The following is a 19,973-nucleotide window of genomic DNA, read 5'->3' as shown; positions in this document are numbered from 1 at the left end:
TTGAGTCCTAAAAATCTCAATTTGCTGTAGTTACTAGGTCAGCATAGAGTTTTATCTCATTTGCTCTCTGAAGACTAAGAGGTATTCTATGTTCTTGATTGTTCAGTGTTTGATAATATCTATTCTTACTGTAGAAAAGATTTTTAGCCCTTAGTGTAATGGAATTTAGTGATTTTTTTGTGTTAAATCATGTTAAATTTATATATTTTTGTCTATATAAATATTTTTCACAGCTGAGATATAAGTTTTATGAGTATATTTCCTTTCTTGTACACCTCTTTGTTTTTGTAATATTAATAATTACCTCACTTTTTTCAAATGATGTATTTTTTTATGTTTACATATCCACACATTTATCTCTGGCCTTCCTGTCTGACCCTAAAACATATTTAGTGTGTGTGTGTTCTACTTGATTTTTCTTAGCGTCACCCATCCTAGAGCCTTTTGTCCTTCTGTTTCATTGTAGATTAGTTCTTGTGAATTCTCACCGTTTTTGTGGAATTATCTGTTTTCTCATTGTATTCTTTTATTAGGGGCACCTGCCTTTCTCTTTCTTAGTTGAGTCCTTCATTTTCAAAACTGCCTCCTCCACTTAGCTTCCTAAAAAAGTGTAAACAGGATGAAAAATATTTTGAGATTTTTCAATGTCTAAAATTATCTATATTATACCATTTGAGCTGGGCTTAGAACACTAGGCTAGAAATTGTTTGATCTCACAATTTTGAAGGCTTTTTCTATTACAGTGGTTCTCAAAGTGTGCTTCCTGAACCAGCAGCCTCAATGTCATCTGGGAAGTTGGTAAAAATACACGTTTTTGAACTGCAGACATACTTACTGAATCAGATGCACTGGGGGTGGCTGGGCAGGGGAGTGAGGCCTTGTGGTCTCTTTGACGATCCTGCCAGGAGACCGTGCGGTGCACAAATACCTAGTAGTATGCAGCAGCCTGCCTTGGCCATTTGATAGCAGCCTCTCGATGTTTGTGCGTATTTTGGGGAGAAGAGGTCAGTCATTTCTCTAGAAGAATCTTCATAGTTTTTGCTTGACATGTGGGCAGTGATGGGTGGGGGTGGGTGAGGGGGATAAGCTTGATTTACAGGATTGTGCCGAGAAGATAGACAAGCCACTCTCAGTGGGGGAGGCAATCTAAGGTCACACTCTTTGTAGTGTCAGCTCTTAAACAGTCCTCCGTGTAGCTCTCATTGTCTTCAGAGGTGCCTGTTGTCTACATTTCCTGAGCATTGTAGAATTCTTCTTTCATCTTCTCGTCCTGCAGCCATTCCCCTTGTGGCTTTTTGCATTCTGGTGTGTTAGTTACCACCTTTCAAAATTTTATTAAATTACTCTTTTGTAATACTTTTCTCCTTTACTATCTTTATTCTTTTTTATTCCCTTGGTTTCCTTTGGTAGAGTTATTAGAAGGGGTAGTAGATAAACCTACCTATGTTTACCATTTTTATCCAGAAATCTACACACATGCGTAGTTTTAAATATAGACTCCTGGAAATGGTATGGTTAAGTCAGAATATACTTTTAATTTTAGCTTTGCTTTTTAATTTAAATTATGAGTTCTTATGACTCCTGAATTATTGAGTTTTTATTGTCATTTATTTACTGCAAGATTATATTTTGAGGTGCTAATGCTGCATTTTGTTGATAATCTAAAATGGAATGACTTTTTTAAATTGAAATATATTTTAGAAATTTGAAGAAAACTGAAGATAGAAAAAGGAAACTAGAAGAGCTTCTTAATTCTGTTGGTCAAAGAGTATCAGAACTAAAAGAGAAGTAAGTTAAGTTTTATAATGTATTTCGGGTATTTTGAAAACATACCTCAACTACATTGTAATTTTGAAAATCTGTTAAATTACTATTTTTACTTCTTTTTGTTATTTATCACTAACATTGGGAAAGGTATGAAATAATATAAAAGGTACTTCTTTTGTAAAAGAAGTTTTCATGATAAGAATCAAAGTATTTTAAGTCTGTATTGAAATAGTTATCACTATATAAATACAAATGTATATATTTATTCCCAAGCATTGGAAAATGGAGCAAAATAAAATGTAATGAGTTAATGCTGAGAGTGTGTATGTTTGGTATTCCTGTTTCTTTATTGTTTCGACTTTAATATTTTATACTCCTTTATTTCAGATGAGGCTATTAATAATCATCCATGAGGGTGTATAATCACATTAAAAATCTATTTGTTTAACTTTGTCCTTTTTGGTGTTGAAAAATATTCCCTGTATAACTATTATACTCAGACTTAAGGGCCATGTATGAATCTTACTGATCTTAAAGCCTTTCATGTACCTCTGGGTTCCTGTGATTGCTATTTAGTGCAGGATAGAAAGTGTTAGGATGGGAATTATTATAAATGTGGAACATTTTTCTTTAAAAATTGTAAAGATTGAAAAATGGAGCATACTGTAGTCCCCTGTTATCTATGGGGAATATGTTCTAAGACCCCCATTGATGCCTGAGACTCTGGGTAGTGCTGAAGCCTATTTATACTATATTTGTTTCTTATACATTCATGGCTATGATAAAATTTAACTTATTAATTAATTATAGTAAGTATGAAAAATAGCAAATAATAAAATAACACGATGATAATGTACCATAATAAAAGTTATGTGAATGTGGTCACTAGTTTCAGGGGGCCTTTTGTTGAAGTCTTCATATCACACACATTTCAATCAGAATGTGTTTTCTATCTGTGTCTTCTACCCACAGATTTAATGCCTTTTCCATCTTAACTAAGCACTTACCATGCAATGTGGCCATACATTTTGTAGTTTGAGCTGCAACAGCAAAACTAACATAACTTTCTTTTTCCTTTTTCACAATTTCATGGATAGAAGATTCATTTTTACCATAGATCTTTGGAACCTCAGCATATGATTTTTTTCTTTTCTCAGTAGAGAGGTTTCACATTTTCACTTGAACAAGCACTTTTCAGCTTTTCTTTGGCATATGCGAACTACCAGCGTCACTACTCTTGAGCTTTGGGGCCACCATTAAGGAGAATATTGTTGCTTGAACAGAACACTGTGATACTGCGACAGTCTCTAACTGATAACTCGATGGGCACTGAGTGCCTTGGGGCAGGTGGTGCGCACCACAGTGTGGAGACCCTGGATATCTCATACTTTCACTTCCGGATAGTATGAGATATCATCACACTACTCAGAACGGCTCGCATTAAGAGTTTATGAATTATTTGTTCTTTTGGATTTTTCTGTTAGTACTTTTGGACTGTGGTTGACAACAGGTAACTGAAACTGTGGAAAGCAAAACCACAGGGGTGACTGCTGTATGCAGTTAAATATAGTGTTTGTTATTGTTTGCTTTATGTTTTATGAAACTAAAATTTTTCTGTAAACACTTTTTTTCCAAGTATTTTTCAAGTTGTGTGTTACATATCCATTTTTTTCTGAAGGAATAAATTGAAATTATTGTACCAAGAAAGAACTTTATCATTTGAAAAATTGAATTAATTTCTCTATTTACTTGGGAAATAATTATCTATATTTATATATTTACTTGTCAAGAAATAAACCAAAAAGAAAATGTCAAACCCATAAATTTAGCGTTTTAAATATTCTTGAATGTTTTTTATGTTGGAAATCTAGAGAAAAATCACATAATTTTCTTTGAGGTATAATGAAATAAGTATTAAGAAATAGTGTATTCTCAAGGAGGGTTAGCAACAGGGGAGTGGGAGGAGGAGAAGGGGGGAGAAGGTACAGAAAATAAGTAGCATAGACAGTAGATAGAAAATAGATGGGGGGGCAAGAAATATAGAATCTAAAGATCTTGAGACACATGGTCATAAACTAAAGGGGGGTAATGGTGGGGATGGGGGGGTAGGGTGGAGGGCAATGAAGGGGGGAATAGAACAACTGTAACAGCATAATCAATAAAAAAATTAAAAAAAGAAATAGTGTATTCTTTTTAAAGTGTCATATGTTCAGAATCAGTACTTAATATTCAGCTCATTGCCCAGTATTTATTGAGTAGTTAACATATGATAGCAATGTTTTGATTTGTACCTCTGTCAGGTATTATACTAGGCACTTAGTGTATTGATTTTTTTAGTACTTAAAACAATACTGAAAGCAGAATATTCTTCCATTTTACATATTAGGAAGCTAAAGATTACAAAGGCTATTTTTGCCTAAGTTGAGCAGCTAATAAATTACTAAGCTAGCATTAAATTCTAGAATTGTCTAACTCAGTAAAGTTTCTGGTTTTAATCACTACAAAATGCTACTGATATTTTGTAAAGATTATTATGAAAACCTTCAGGATTAACTTTGAATTTTAAGTAAAGCAGAATGGCATTTTCCATTTGATAATTCATTCATTATCAAGAATGAATTAATTCTGCTTAATATGCAGTTACTTATGATTCTTAATTAAGATTTAATTGACTCTAGGTTGTGAGTAACAATCTTATTTTCCTGTGTAGCTACAAAGATGAGGGAGTTTTCAGGAACGTCTATAAAGGATCCATGGACAAAACCAAAGGGGGTTAGGATCAAGGGTGGGAAGCGGGGGTGGCTGATGTGATGGGGAGTGGGGGGATAAAATGGAGACAATTGTACTTGAACAACAATTAAATTTAAAAATTTTTTAAAAAGAGGAGAGAGTTGAAATTATGATGTATTAATTTTTAAGCCATAATTTGAACACATTAAGGATACATTTGTCATTGTTTATACAACTCCTACAGAAACATGCAAGTCAATTTAATTCAGTAAATATTTATCACAAAACAAAGTGTAATATGTACAAGGTATAGTAACAGTTGTTAAGTTGAACGGAGGTGTAGTTTGTTTCCAGGTCTAGAGCAATGTCTCCAAAGGACTTTATGAATTGATGTCAGTGTTCTATAATCTCCTGTCCACTGTGATAGAATCCAGCCATTAATAGAATGTGGCTAACGAGAACTTGGAATGTGGGTAATATGACTGAGGAATTGAATCTTGAATTTTATTTAATTTTCATTAATTTAAATTTAAGTAGCAGCCTGCTGCTAGTGACTACCATATTGGATATATGAGTTTTAGAGTTTTATGTCTAAGGGGAGAAGGAAAAGAGCACTTCAAGAGGTAATAAAGTATACTATAAAGTTCATGCAATTTAATATCAGACACACCTACATGTGAATTTTTAGATCCTCTGCTAACTATTGGTGAGACCTCTGTAATAAGCTGTTTGGATATACATATCTATATCCTGGGGATTTTGTGAGTACCTACTTATGTATTTGTTGAAAAACTAAGTAACCATGTGGAATATTACTATTATGTTTAATAAAACAATAAATTCATACAGATGTTTTTTGAGGAAACTAATTTTAAAAGAACTCTACATTTTGGTGAATGGGCCTATGGGGTTAGAATATATGTAATTGACTGGGTATTTGAGGGGAATTTAAAAAATTTATGTTTTTGATAGCTAGGTATTTAAGAGAATTAAAGTGAGGAGTGAGGTAGGGATAAGGAAGGGATAGAAGGTATTCCAGGCAAATGTAACATCCTGAAGAAGGGCACAGCAGATGAAGGGTGGAGCATTTTCTGAGAATTACTATTTAGATGTTTATATGTAATTTTGTTGGACTGGAATAGAATGAAATGTACCTGAAAAGATAAATTGGATTAATCTTATGACAAGGTCTTGAATGTCATATGGAGGTGTTTGTACAGTGGAATAATGCCCTGTGAGAATTCTTTTACACACACACACAGACATACACGCATATATATATTTGGTATATGTGCCTGTTCTGTGAATGAGATTTTGAACACAAATATTATTAGTATTATCATTAATTAAGTTCTCATAGAAATAAGTTTTCCTTATTACCTAAGGATAATTTAGTCCAATCTCTTATAAATTTCTTTGCCTTTAATGTTTTCCTAGATTTCAGAGCAGGACTTCAGAGGCAGCCAAGCTTGAAGCTGAATTAAGCAAAGCACAAGAAACAATTAAAGCTGCAGAAGTCTTAATTAATCAGCTTGACCGAGAACACAAGAGATGGAATGCTCAGGTTTGTTTAAGAGAGAAACATCATAAAAAGTCTTCCTTAAAATATTGGAAATTTATAATGTATTTGTTAAAAAAATAAAAAGGAGAGAAATATCCATTAACTTTCAGCTGGCTTAGGATAAATGACCTAGGTATTAATGGCTGTTATATTAATCTTTAAGCAGAGTATGTTTATATGAATGGGTTTTAGACATAGCAGCCTATTTCTCTTTTTTGTCTCTGCTATTCAGGGGAAGGGCAGGGATGAAAAAGAGTTGATGGAAAATGGAGGATTCATTAGAGATTTTTTTGAACTTCCCTTTACTAGGGTAGTAATTTTAGGATTTGACACTGTTAGCCATTTATTTCTTCTTGAAATACTCTATTAAAATGTTGTCTCATCTTTTCTTTTGTTTGCTTGCTTCTCATTAACCAGTTAGATTCCTTTCCTTACTACATTCTCTTCATCTGCTCATCCAATGTTTGGCCTCAGTGTACCCTCTCTCAGCTCCTTTCTTTGCAACTATTCTGGAGTTATTTCATCTAAAGAATATCACCTTTACTCTGATGCTGACTAGAGCTATGGGAACTCAAACATAATATGTCTAGATCAACATATTTTCTTTTTCTCATCCCAAGTCTCTTTTATTTCCTAGCGCTCATAGGCATCTTTCTTCTAGGCATCAAATCTAAAAACATGTGGTCGTCTTAGACTCTTCCTGTTTGCTTGTCATCATCCATTTACAAATGTCTCTCTTATATGTCCTCTATTTTTGATTTCTTAATGCCAGTTCTTTTTTTTCTCCTGAATTCTTCTAACTTGTCTTACTTCTATCTGACCATTGAATTGGTTTAATCTTCATTTGTCTGTTTAATTATCTAAGTCCCAGCCCATAACATCAGTCATGGACTGCCCTGTTGAAACACTTTTGATGTCTCATTGCTATACCACATGGTAAAATAGAAGCTCCTCCACCTGACATGCGAAACCTTTCACAGTGTTTCTCCCTCCAGTCCTTCTGCCTCTCTCCTTTCATTACTTCTGAACTGCTACTTTTTGTCCTCAAGCTTATGCTTTAGCCACACCGTACTTTTTTAACTGATGAGCCTCAGTGAGTTATCTTTGTTTGGTGCCTTTGTTCATATTCTATTTCTTTATTATATTTTACAGTGATGCTAATTCACAGTATGTATTTAACTATGATTGTGATAATATTTCTGCTTTTATTAAAATCATTAGGAACTTTCAATTACAAAATATATGCATCTTTACAAATATATTGGGATTTTACACATTTGTTTAATATCAGCAGGATTGAAGGTTTTGTTGATATTTTTTCATTTTGACAATTGTGTTCAAGCTGAATTATTACTTTCAACCCATAAATGATTGTTTTTCTGTAGTCAAAACTCTAATTATGAAGCTGTCATTTTTTTCCATGTTAAAACATATCCATACATTACTCTTTCTTTCTCTTTTTCCAGGTTGCAGAGATAACAGAAGAATTAGCTACTCTTCCTAAAAGAGCCCAACTAGCTGCTGCCTTTATTACATATCTTTCTGCTGCTCCCGAGGGTCTGAGAAAAACCTGTTTGGAAGAATGGACCAAGTCAGCTAGTCTTGAAAGTTTGTATTTAGTTATTCATAAGTTTGAAATTTCAGTACACTAAAAATATATATTTTGGTTTCTGTTATTTTACTTTTTTTAAATGGGAAAAATATCTAAGTTAAAACATAGTGTGGCTATTTTAGATTTGCTGAGTTCTACAAATGCTCTGAGAATTGTTTTGTTATATTAATCTTTTATTTCTAAAATCACTATATGAGACTGAAACCACTGAATTGTTTTTGATATTGCATGAGCACAGTTAAACATTTTGTAACTTTAATATTTACTATAATTCCATATCTTAAGATGAGATGTGGCAACTACAAAATTCCTTGTAATTTTATGCTTTTCACAAATTATTATACTTGTGAAGTATTCATTTAATAGATAGAAATATAGATGAACTGAGTTTCATTTCTTTGTACTTTTTGGGGGTAAGCTTATTTTCCCTCTAGCGTCTGGTGTTAAATGGGGAAGAATGGATTTAATATTAAAGATGGTTATGAGATTTTTTGTTTGAGTATATTTGAAAGAGTTGTTTCCTCTTATCAAAGACAAGATTATTATAGTGAAATACAATATTATTGATATTTTTAACTTTTCAGAATTTGATCTAAGGCGATTTCTTTGCACTGAAAGTGAGCAGTTAATTTGGAAAAGTGAAGGCCTACCATCAGATGACCTTTCCATAGAAAATGCTATTGTTATCTTACAGGTAATTAATCAATTTTAATTTTCTCATTAGAAGTAGTTCTTTTGAAATTGCTTCAGGAAGTACTTTCTTCAAATTCTTAGGCTTGCACAGTGTTCTTCTAAAGTGTAAAAATAGTTTGCTAATGAAAATCCATTTATGATTCAGTTGGTGAATTTATAATTTTCAGTATAATTTATTTTTTACCTGAATATAAAAATGTAAACTAAAGTGGCAGTATTTTGGTGACAAATTGTGCTAAATTGATCTCTCCAATAGTAGTAGAAATGTATGAGGAACACCTGATTCATGTACTTGTATAGTTCCTTCATGTAGCATATATAATTTTATATTTTAATTTTGTTTTGTAGAAAAAAGCCATACAAAGTTAAGATGAGCTCATTTTGGGGTTTAAATTGGAGAGGACCATAGGGATATAGTGGAAAATTATTCTTTCACATAGTATGTGTTTCCAAAAATTCATTTGAAGTTGAAACTATTATTATTAGCAGTGAATATGAAAAACAGATTTCATATCATGTATACAAACAGAATATTTTTTGAATGAAGTTTTATTTTCACAATTAACTTGGTTTACCTTTCTATTGTGGAACTTGGAAGACAGTTTTTCCCCCTTGATAATGTGAGTTTTCCCCTGTTCTTTGTATCTTAAATAGTGTATACTCCATAACACCAGTTTTCTCTTCTCTAATGCCTTCTGCCCACACACAATTTCTTTATTCAGTAACTCCAGAGTCTCAAGGAAAATGTTAACACTAAATATTCATAGAATTATTAGATTTGTATTGTGGGCTCTGTTCATTCCTCAACAATTTAGTTTGATTAGTCCTATTAATCAGCTGATATACTTTGGCTCGTTACATTGCCATTTTACCAGAGGAGAAGTTGCTGACCAAAAATTAAACAGTTTTGTCTTCTTTTAATTTGATTTGGCTTGTTCTTTATTTTTGAACATTTAATTCTTATATTTTTACACTAGAAATACAGATCTGGAAATCTAAATGTGTATGTATTTAGAGTCATTATATTATTGTAAACTATGTGATTTTTATTATATTTGTTATTTCTTCTCTAAGGGCTTATAAACACCTTTTCCTGCTTTTCTGCAATCTAAGGAAGCAGTCATTTTCAGATTAAAAGACACAGCTTAAATATTCTTCTCTTTTTATTCTAAGAAATTGGGGTGGAGAAGAGCCTTCAGATAAATATATTTATAATAATTTTTTATTTTTTGCTGATGATAATTTAATTTTACTGATGAAAATTCTATTATGTTTTGATATCTTTGATGGTAAGTACACCATCAAAGTGTTTTTGAAATTAATTTTAATAATATGTTTAGATATATTTTTATTTAATATTGCCAAGTTTTTTATAGAAGCTTATATGTATTATATGACAAAACAAACATAATTTGGAAAATTTTTTTAGGGTAATTAGTTATTTTGTTGATATGCATTTGCCATTATTGTCAATACTATATCTCAAATTTAAAGTATACTAGGTTTACAAAGCTGTTCCAGTTGAGGGTGTGACTAGGAGAGCACATGTCTTTAACATCACTCTGGGATGTGTGTGAAATTAGATCTTTAAAAACATGCAGATTGGATTTTTGGAAGTCTTCCCTGAGAAAAAATAGCTAAGCATAATGAATAAAAAAATTATTTGGAATAACAGAAATATCACCTCTCCTCATTAGTTATAGTAGAGCTTTTCTGAGATTCTCCCTCTCGGGGAGGTTTTTGCACATTTAAGGCTGTAGTCATTAATTTATTGGTGCTAAGAAAAGCCTTTTGTGTCAAAATCATTCCTTTGTCTTACAAAGATGCTTGAAATGATCATATTTATGTTGAGCTAAATACTGAAGTGCATATATTGCCTGGGAAAGGAAATAGTCAAATAATTGCCCATCATTGGCCTTGTAACAAGAACTAGTTTTCTTTTTTAATATATTTTATTGATTTTGTTATTACAGTTGTCCCATTGCCCCATCACTCCCCTCCACCCTGCACACCCCCTCCCACCCTTAGTTTTCTTAGAATAGTTAAAAGCTCATAGGACCTTTGTCCTTGAGGGACAGGGGGAGAACTTGGTTATGAGGCCCATATGTCCTGGATTGTTATGATTTATGCCTGTTGTCCCAGTGGAATTATTAATAGTTTTCTTTTTACTCTCAAAACTGTCCTGGTTTGAGTAATAAATTATATAATATTTTTAGTATTGTGGGACTCATTGGATAATGGAGACTATAAGGCTATTAGAAACTATAGAAAAGTGGGAGTGAAAAGCATCCAGAAAGAAGATGGAAAGGATGATTAATAATTTAAATGTCACAGTATTATAATTGTTTTGATTTAAATCTTATTTTACATTTTTCTTGGAAAGAGATGTATTGAATATTTGATTTTTTCCTGTAAATAGTTGTTTCATATTAAATTTTTAAACCATTTAGAATTTCTGAGATTATTTTTCTTCCATTCAATGTATGATAAGGAAATGCAAAGTAATTTAATATTAATCTAAAGAATATGAAATTATAAAGGTAAATCACATAGGGAATTATTTTTATCAATTAAATCACAAATAAAAAATAATGAACATTTACATAGTACTTACTGTCTTGTGCATATATTACTACTTAAGAATTTACACTTAAACACAAGTCATTGAATTTTCAAATCTAACCTGTGTGGTAGATATGAAATTGAAGCGCAGAGAAGGGTTAAGTTGCTTGTACAACTTGCTGTCCAGTGGCAGAGCCAAGATTCAGACGCTGCCATCTGGCCAGTCTATGCTATAAAACTGCCCCTCGTATCTGTGCATTTGTGTGTTTCTGTACATATTTACTTTATTAATTTTGTATTATTCCTGTTAATGTAATTTTTAGCTAACCTTAGTTTTATGTATAAAATGTGTTTTTATTCCGATCTCACTTACAGTTATTAAAAATAAAAATAAAATTATAGAGTATCCCAGATATTTTTAAATAATCTCTTTCAATAACATCCTCTGCCCAATTGCCCCCACCCCCATGGAAAGAATTAACATAATTATTATGTATTTCTAGCTATTGCCCTCTGTTCTGAACTCCTGACCTGTAATTCCGACTCCTGGTTAGATATTATCTGAGGCTCCCTTCCTAGCCAGCTCAAGCTCTTTTTATTAGTCGTCATCATCATCGTCATTATTATTTTAGTGGAGACTCTTTCAGTGGGCAAGCGCAACATATTTAGGCAAGAAAAAAAGCAACTTACACTGTTAAATAACTGAGATGTTCAAAAGATTGGGACTGCCTTTAGTGTTCAAATTATTTTACCAGGGCATTGCTCCCTCTCTCTGTCTCCATCTTCAGGGACAGATTCGTTGTTAGATAAATTCTCTCTGCCCTGAGTCAAGATTGCAGTTGGTGTCTTGAGACTTACCATTATTAGAGTATGTGTTCCCCGAGTATATGTCTTCACCTTTCTGCCCCCACCAGTGCATTCATGTCATCACCCCAAAAGGTTTCCGGTTGGTAGCTTGGGTCACTTGCTCGCCCCTTGTGTGCCATGCTAAGTGATTGATATCCCATTAGAAATACATTGGGGCATAAAGGGTAGGCAAAGGTGGCTGTCCACCCTTATACTTTTTCTCTTCCTCTCCCACTCCCTATAAATCACTTCTCACTTATTTCCTAACAATAGAGATGTCGCAAATCTTGCTCCAGTAATGAAAGCTGCCAATCTGCAAGTCATTCCCACTTTAATTTTACCTTTAGTTACTTAATCAGCAAGTCTTGTGAAATCTTTTCCTCAAATGTGTAATGATTTTAGTCTATTCTAACTACACCCACGGCCAGTGGCTTCATTCAGGCCTTCACCATTTTATACTGAGGTAAATGCATGATTATACCAGTTTGTCCCTTGCCCCCAATATCACTTCTTTTACTGCTGCTGTAGTGATCTTTCTAAAATGTTAATCTGATCATGACAGTCCCTAGATTAATATAGTTAAGTGAGTTTCAATTTCCTGAACTATAAAAATTTCATTATCCCGAAACATGTCATGAAAAGTTCTTGATCAGAAAGACTGTGATTACTCCCCCTGTTTTATATATAGCGTCTTTGCCTACACTGTTTTAGTCAAACTGTGTCTTACTGGCGGTTTTCCAGATGTATCCAGGCCTTTTATTCCTCTCCATCATGCTTTTGCCTTTGCCTGAAATGCTTTTTCACCTGTGCTAACTCAAACTTACCTTTCTTAGTTTGACTTCAGTTGCTTCCTAGCATTTTCTCTACTAACTCCACCTGTGATCCTATAGAATATTGTGTGCTCTTTCATTATAGAATCTTTACATTTCACTTCTTTATTGAATATGCAGTCATTAAGGGTAAGGAGATATATCTTTTTCTGTATTGCTCACATTGTCTTACTGTGGTAGTTACACAACATATAGTACATGAATGAATACATGAATAAATAAAAGCTTGACAGTTTTGGACCTGTTATAATTTGTTAAATGTAGATTTCAACTACTTTTAATCATAAAATATGGGCCTAAATATATCTTATAGATTTTCTTTAAATCTTTCTGAAGAAGAATAAATAAATGAATACAAATTATACTCTTTGAAATTCCCAAGAATATTTTCTATGCTAAAAACATGATTTTCTGAAACTTTATCTTTTTTTTTTAATGCATCAGATTGTTGGTTTGAAATCATGGGTAAGAACTTTTTTAAAATTATAAAATATTTTCACAGTTAGGAAAAATCTAGTAGACTTGTAAAAGAAATGTTTGCTATTGAATGCTAACATAAATAAGACCTAAAATTCCAGGTCTAGTGTTGTTAGTAATATGTGAGAGGATCTTTACCAACCATCTCATTTTGCCGGAATTAGGAGATCTGTATGATGGAGCAGTGAGTAGAACTTCCAGACATAGATGCTGGGTAAAGGTCATAAGTAGTGACATGGAGGGACTGTGGTGGGCATCCATTCTGGGTGCAAGAAAAAAGGAGATGCATTGTCTGGAGAGAATTTTAAAGCAGTAATAAAGCTGTTTAAACTCAGTCAGCTCTTTATTATCACCTAATGCTGGCAATTTTAAACAATGTTGCTGGTAAAATGCTCTTTGTTCCTGGGGCAGGTGGTCTGCATTACCCACCTCATTCTTGGTATGTCACTGAAAACACATCTTGTTCTTATTAGACATAATTCAGTTCTAACATACCTTCACTGAAGTCTAAGTGAAACAAAGTCAAAGGTGTGTTTCACTTAGACTTCATGTTATTTCATCCCTATAGCCCACATCTGCATTATAGTTATCAAATAAATGTGAAAATTAAAAATAAATAAGGGCAGTCAATGTTATTTAACTCTGATTTACTAGGTAGCAATGATTATTAGATGGCTTTTAAAATTTACATATATTTACGCATATTTAAATTTTTCATTTATATGTATGTATATATATATAAAATATTTTTTAAAATATATTTTTCTGTCTGGGAAAAGTCCAGCCATTGTTAATATAACAAGAATGGTTTGCATGACATTGATGTAAATTGGCAGCCAAAGTAAGTGGACTGGAATTCACATGCATGAACAATGATGACTTCACTGTACTAGTCAGTGGGGGCAGTAGATGCTGTTCAGTGAGCATGTGTACTGTGTGGCCATTATATTTAAAATGACTCAGTTAGTAGAGCAGTGATTCTGCATCAGATTTTGTGTTCAACTTGAGCATTCCTCTGCAGAAACTATTTGGATGATTCAGAAAGCAACAGCTATGGGCAACTGGTGATTTGCAACTTCATCATGACAGTATGCTTGCTCATGCATCATGTCTCAAGCAGAGTTTTTTGGTGAAACATCAAATCACCCAGGCGACTCAGCCCTCTACAGCCCAGATTTGGCACCCTGCCACTTCTGGCTTATTTCAAAACTAAAATCACCTTTATAGTCTTTTAGGTGATTTTTAGGTGAAAGAGAAAAGATTTCAGACTGTTGATGAGATAGAGGAAAATACAGTGGGGCAGCTGGTGGTGACTGGGAGAACTGTGTGAGGTCCCAAGGTGCCTACTTTGAAGGGGACTAAGGTGTCATTGTCCTATGTACTATACTTCTTGTATCTTGTATCTTCTTCAATAAATGTCTCTTTTTCATATTACATGGCTGGATACCTTCTGGACAGACCATATGTATATAGACTTCAGAGTTTAATTAGTGAAGGGTATTCTATAATGTATTTAATCCCTAGTTCATTAGATCTTAAATTATTACCTATGTAATTTTTTCTCCTAGAATACTTCTTTTGTAATATTAACAATGTACTGCTTTATAAGAATTAATGTTTTAAATATAAGCAATTATATTGGTAAGTTTTTAGTAATACTTTTGTGATTAGTTCATACTTCTCTTTTAAGGCCTTTATGTTTCATTCAGTTCATACTTCTCTTTTTAAAGTCTTTATGTTTTATTCAACCAAAGGATATATAAAGTTAGACAATAACTTGATTGTTTCTAGAGCTCTTGCTTACTATATTCTTAATTCCCATTGTCTGTTGCTGTGTAGTACAGGGGAGTATACTTATTTTATTGTGGTAGATTTAATTATCTAATATTAATTGCCCATCACTCTAAAATTTACTAATGTAGTCTCTGGTGCAGCTAAAAATTCATACCTTTAATTTTTCTTCATGATTGAATATTTATAGTCTCCAAGCTTAAGAGAAAAACTAACTTAGTAATTGAGTTGTAATTTATATGGAATTATTTCCATTTATTAAAAACTTATAATTTTCTTTGACCTAGAGTCGAGTATGCCCATTTCTTATAGACCCTTCTTCTCAAGCTACAGAATGGTTAAAAACACATTTGAAAGACTCGCGTTTGGAAGTTATTAACCAGCAGGTGTGTATTACTTCTAATTTAGTTACCAACCAGTAATGGCATCATATGGTGAAAAGAACTCTGAGTCTACAATCGGAAAACATAGATTCAAAGCTTAGTGTTATAACTTACCTGGTCTGGGATCTGGAGAAAGAAATGTAACTCTCTTAGCTTCAGTCTTCTAACTTGTAAAAAAGAATGAGTATTCGTTTGAGCCCTGGCTGGGTAGCTCAGCTAGTTAGAGCATTGTTCCAATTATGCCAGGGTTGTGGATTCCATCCCCGGTCAGGGCACATACCAGAACGAACCAATGACTACATAAATACATGGAACAGTAATGTTTCTCCCTCCAAATCAGTTTAAAAATAAGATTTGTTTGATTCCTTTTAAATGTGGGGCATTGATCTAAGCCCTTAGAATTTAATGGTGAATAATGTAGTCACAGTTCTGCCCTCATGGAAATGACAGATTAAGCATTTACACTGAATGATTAAGGTCACAAGTATAAGATCTTGTAGAAAGAAGAGTTACTAATTTATCTTGGAGAGCTAGACCTGTAATATACTTGTAGTCTCAATGTCTCTTATAATTTCCTGTCCCTGCGTCTCACCTGGATGTCTTTGATGTGTCCTAAGATTTGACATATTGTCACTGAAATTTAATCATATTCTTTTGGGTTATAACTTCTCATGATCATATTTATCTTGCAAAAAAAGTTATTTTGGGCCAGTTTTTTTCCTTTTGAGGAAGGCTTAGTATATGATTAATTTTCATAGATATTCTTTAGGTGATTGAAAAATTACCTCTTTAAAGTATACTTCATTTATCATATAGGGATATTTACCTCATTTGTGTTAAGAATAATTGTGAATTAGATAATATCCATAACCCTTTAATCTCACTTATGACTTGTAGTAGGAGATCTTAATAGTTACTACTTCAGATATTTAATTTATTTTAACCACAGTTGGAGGCCTGAAGTGATACTCAAAACTATTCTTTTCTTTAGCCAGAAAGCCTCATAATTCTTACATGGTTATAGGATTTTGTCTAAAGGTTCTTTTCACTATGCTTAGGCCTACTACACAAAGAAAAGTTTACTAGAATTTATCATCTTGCCTTTTTTCTTCCATCATATGTTTGATTTTAAACATAACCAAAGTAGTTCTTTCTATTTTTCAATCCTTACCCGAGGCTATGCTCACCAATTTTTAGAGAGAGAGAAAAGGAGAGAGAGAAGAACACTAATATGAGAGGAAAACATAAATGGTTGCCTCCTGCCTGTGCCCCAATCCGGGACCAAACCCACAACCTTTCGGTGTAAGGCATGACGCTCGAACGAACTGAGCAACCCAGCCAGGGTCAGAGTGGTCCTTACCAGGAGTTGGATGAGTAACTTATTGCATATAGAATTTGAAAAATTGTTTCTATATCATTTTGAAACTATAATGGAAGATTGAAAAAGACTTTTTTTATTGTTAATGTAAAAATCCTTGTTTTCCTTATATCTCTATTTGAATTATTTATGAAATTACTTATTTGATAATTTATTCAACAAAAATGACTCATTGCCAAGTACTTAAAATGAGAAAAGCAATCATAAATAATTTGAATTGCTGGCATGAATATTAAATTGTAAAATATTCATAACATTTCTGTTAATATCTTTATTCATTATTTTTAAGGATTTTTATAAATCTTAAGGAAATAAAGGAATTAATATATACTTTTATTCTCTTAGGATGGTAACTTTATCACAGCTCTTGAGTTGGCAGTACGTTTTGGGAAAACCCTTATTATACAAGAGATGGATGGTGTAGAACCTGTTCTTTATCCATTACTGAGACGAGATCTGGTTGCTCAAGGTAAATATATGATGGTTTCCATACAGTAACTATTTTTAAAATTTTTTAAATAATCAACTAAATAACAAACTGACTTTATTTTGTCTTGCCACTGACTCTGAGGAAATATTAGAAACTTTTTTGAGAGGTGTTGGTAATGTCATCATAATCTAATAGTAACAGCAAGTAAACAAATTCTTTTTTTAAATATATTTTATTGATTATGCCATTACAGTTGTCCCATTTCCCCCCTCATTCCTCTCCATCCTGCACACCCGTCCCCCACCATTTCCCCCCCCCCTTAGTTTATGTCCATGTGTCACAGGGTCTTTATATTCTATATTTTCCATATTATTCTTGCCCTCCCTCCTGTCTATTTTCTGCCTACCATCTATGCTACTTATTTTCTGTACCTTCTCCCCCCTTCTCCTCTTCCCACTCCCTTGTTGCTAACCCTCCATGTGATCTCCATTTCTATGGTTCTGCTCCTGATCTAGCTGTCCTCTTAGTTTGCTTCTGTTTTAGGTGTGGTTGTTAATAACTGTGAGTTTGCTGTCCTTTCACTGTTCATCTTTTTTATCTTCTTTTTCTTAGATAAGTCCCTTTAACATTTCATACAGTAAGCGCTTGGTGATGATGAATTCCTTGAATTTGATCTTATCTGAGAAGCACTTTATCTGCCCTTCCATTCTAAATGAAAGCTTTGCTGGATAGAGCAATCTTGGTTGTAGGTCTTTGGATTTCATGACTTGGAATACTTCTTTCCAGCCCCTTCTTGCCTATAAGGTCTCTTGAGAAATCAGCTGACAGTCTGATGGGAACTCCTTTGTAGATGACTGTCCCCTTAGCTCTTGCTGCTTCTAGAATTCTCTTCTTCATTTTAATTTTGGCTAATGTAATGATGATGTGCCTTGGTGTGTTCCTTCTTGGGTCCAACTTCTTTGGGACTCTCTGAGCTTCCTGGATTTCCTGGAAGTCTATTTCCTTTGCCAGATTGGGGAAGTTTTTTATTTGTTCAAATAAGGTTTCCAGTCGTGACTGTTCCTCTTCCCCTTCTGGCACCCCTATAATTCAGATGTTGGAATGTTTAAAGGTCCTGGAGGTTCCTAAGCCTCTTCTCATTTTTTTTGAATTCTTGTTTCTGCATTCTTTTCTGATTGGTCATTTTTTCTTTTTTCTGGTCCACTCCATTGTTCTGAGTCCCAGTTTCCTTTCCATCACTATTGGTTTCCTGTGCATTTCCCTTCATCTCATTTAGTTTAGCCTTCATATGTTCCTCTAATTTGTGACTAAAATCAACCAGTTCTGTGAGCATCTGGATCACCGGTGTTTTGAACTGTGCATCTGATAGGTTGGCTATCTCTTTGTCGCTTAGAAGTATTGGCCCTGGGGCTTTGAGCTGTTCTTCTCGAGACATAATGTTTTTGTCTTGTCGCGCCTATTGCATATAAGGGGTGGAGCCTTAGGTGTTCACCAGGGTGGTGCAACCCAATTGCTGAGTTGTGACACTGTATGTGGGGGTGGGTCAGAGAGGGGCAATGGCGTTGTTCTGCTCTCTCTCAGATTTCAGTCCCCTGCGCTGCTTTCTACAAGCAACTTGGGCCCTTCTGGTGCTGGTTCCTGGATGTGTGGGCTTGTGCACCCTCCAGGACCCTGTGGGTCTCTCCAACAAACTCTCTGTGAGCCCGGGAACTTCTCCTGGCACCTCAACCCCAAAAGTTTTTCCAGTTGGTGGTTTTAGGCTTTATTTCCCATTGCTGGGGCCCTGGGTTGCGCGGTCTGTCTCACTGCTCGCTCTTCTGCCTGGTTTATCTGCATGCGAATGTGTGACTGCAGTCAGCCAGCCGCCTTACACTCTCACTGGGTCTGCCCATTGCCACCGCATGTTTGGGATCTGCCAACTGCCGCCTGTGCACCTGGATTGGCTGGCCACCTTTTCCTGCGCGACCCTGCTTTGCCAGCCACTGACTCTGCCCCTTTTACTGGTCTGGCTGAATAGTTCATTGTTGTAGGACTACCATACAGCTCAGTTGCCTGTGTTTTGGTTACTAAAACTTTGTTTTCTTTAAACTTGGTTGTGTGAGGAGGTACAGTGTTTCCACCTACGCCTCCATCTTGGTCGGAAGTCACAAATTCTTAAAATGCCTTTATTGAAGAGTTACTGCATTGGGGATCTCCAAGACTTCCTAGGTCCAGTGTTTTATTAGGAAGACTCACAGGACCCCACATAGTTATATTAATACCTCATATTTATTGCAAGGAAAGGATATGAAGCAAAGTCAGAAAAGAGAAAAGACACATTGTATGATGTAGGGCGTCAAGAAACCATATGCAGGTTTCCACATGTCTTTCCATTGGAGTCACATAGGATGTGCTTAATTTCCCCAGCACATCCTATGTGACTCCAATGGACCGACTTGAATTGTGAGATATTGTCTACCAAGGAACCCTGTGAGAGACTTAGTGCCCAGAGTTTTCACTGGAGGCTGGTTAGACTCAGTTCCCAGAGTTTTCACTGGAAGCATTCTTTCTGGCATATAGCAAAATTCCAGACTTCCCAAAGGGAAGCAGGTATTCATCATAAACCACATTTCTTATACAAATAGTTTAAGCACATTGAGTCACTCAGGGATTCTTGAGAACCCTCCCAAGATCCACATTCTCAGATCCTGGTTATTGGCCTATTCTGCAAGCAGGCCTTACTAACATTAGCAGTCTCATGACTGCAGCTGCTTTGTTACCCTCTTTTCTGCACAGGTACCTAAACCAGACATTATTGATTAGAAAGTAATGAATAGTGAGTTATGCTAAGTGCATACACTTAGCATACAACATACATAACTGCATATGTATGTCATATGTAGTGTCTATAAAGTGTATACACATACATATGAA

The 19,973-nt window shown here is 34.3% G+C and overlaps 1 protein-coding gene across 2 annotated transcripts in view; it reads left to right on the top strand.

Moving 5' to 3' along the window:
- The window catches only part of DYNC2H1 (dynein cytoplasmic 2 heavy chain 1), a 317,131-nt gene that overhangs the window by 115,724 nt on the left and 181,434 nt on the right, over positions 1-19,973 (top strand). For both annotated transcript variants that reach the window (XM_053670464.1, XM_053670463.1), the window contains exons 60-65: positions 1,702-1,788; positions 5,935-6,061; positions 7,525-7,666; positions 8,255-8,364; positions 15,157-15,255; positions 16,976-17,099. In XM_053670464.1, the coding sequence (XP_053526439.1) occupies positions 1,702-1,788; positions 5,935-6,061; positions 7,525-7,666; positions 8,255-8,364; positions 15,157-15,255; positions 16,976-17,099 (689 nt within the window). The remainder of the gene's footprint in view (positions 1-1,701; positions 1,789-5,934; positions 6,062-7,524; positions 7,667-8,254; positions 8,365-15,156; positions 15,256-16,975; positions 17,100-19,973) is intronic.

This window comes from Artibeus jamaicensis, unplaced genomic scaffold, assembly GCF_021234435.1.
Source record: "Artibeus jamaicensis isolate MK-2021 breed Jamaican fruit bat unplaced genomic scaffold, CSHL_Jam_final contig_585, whole genome shotgun sequence".
In the NCBI taxonomy this organism is placed as follows: domain Eukaryota; kingdom Metazoa; phylum Chordata; class Mammalia; order Chiroptera; family Phyllostomidae; genus Artibeus; species Artibeus jamaicensis.
This window is presented reverse-complemented; position numbering and strand designations above follow the sequence as displayed.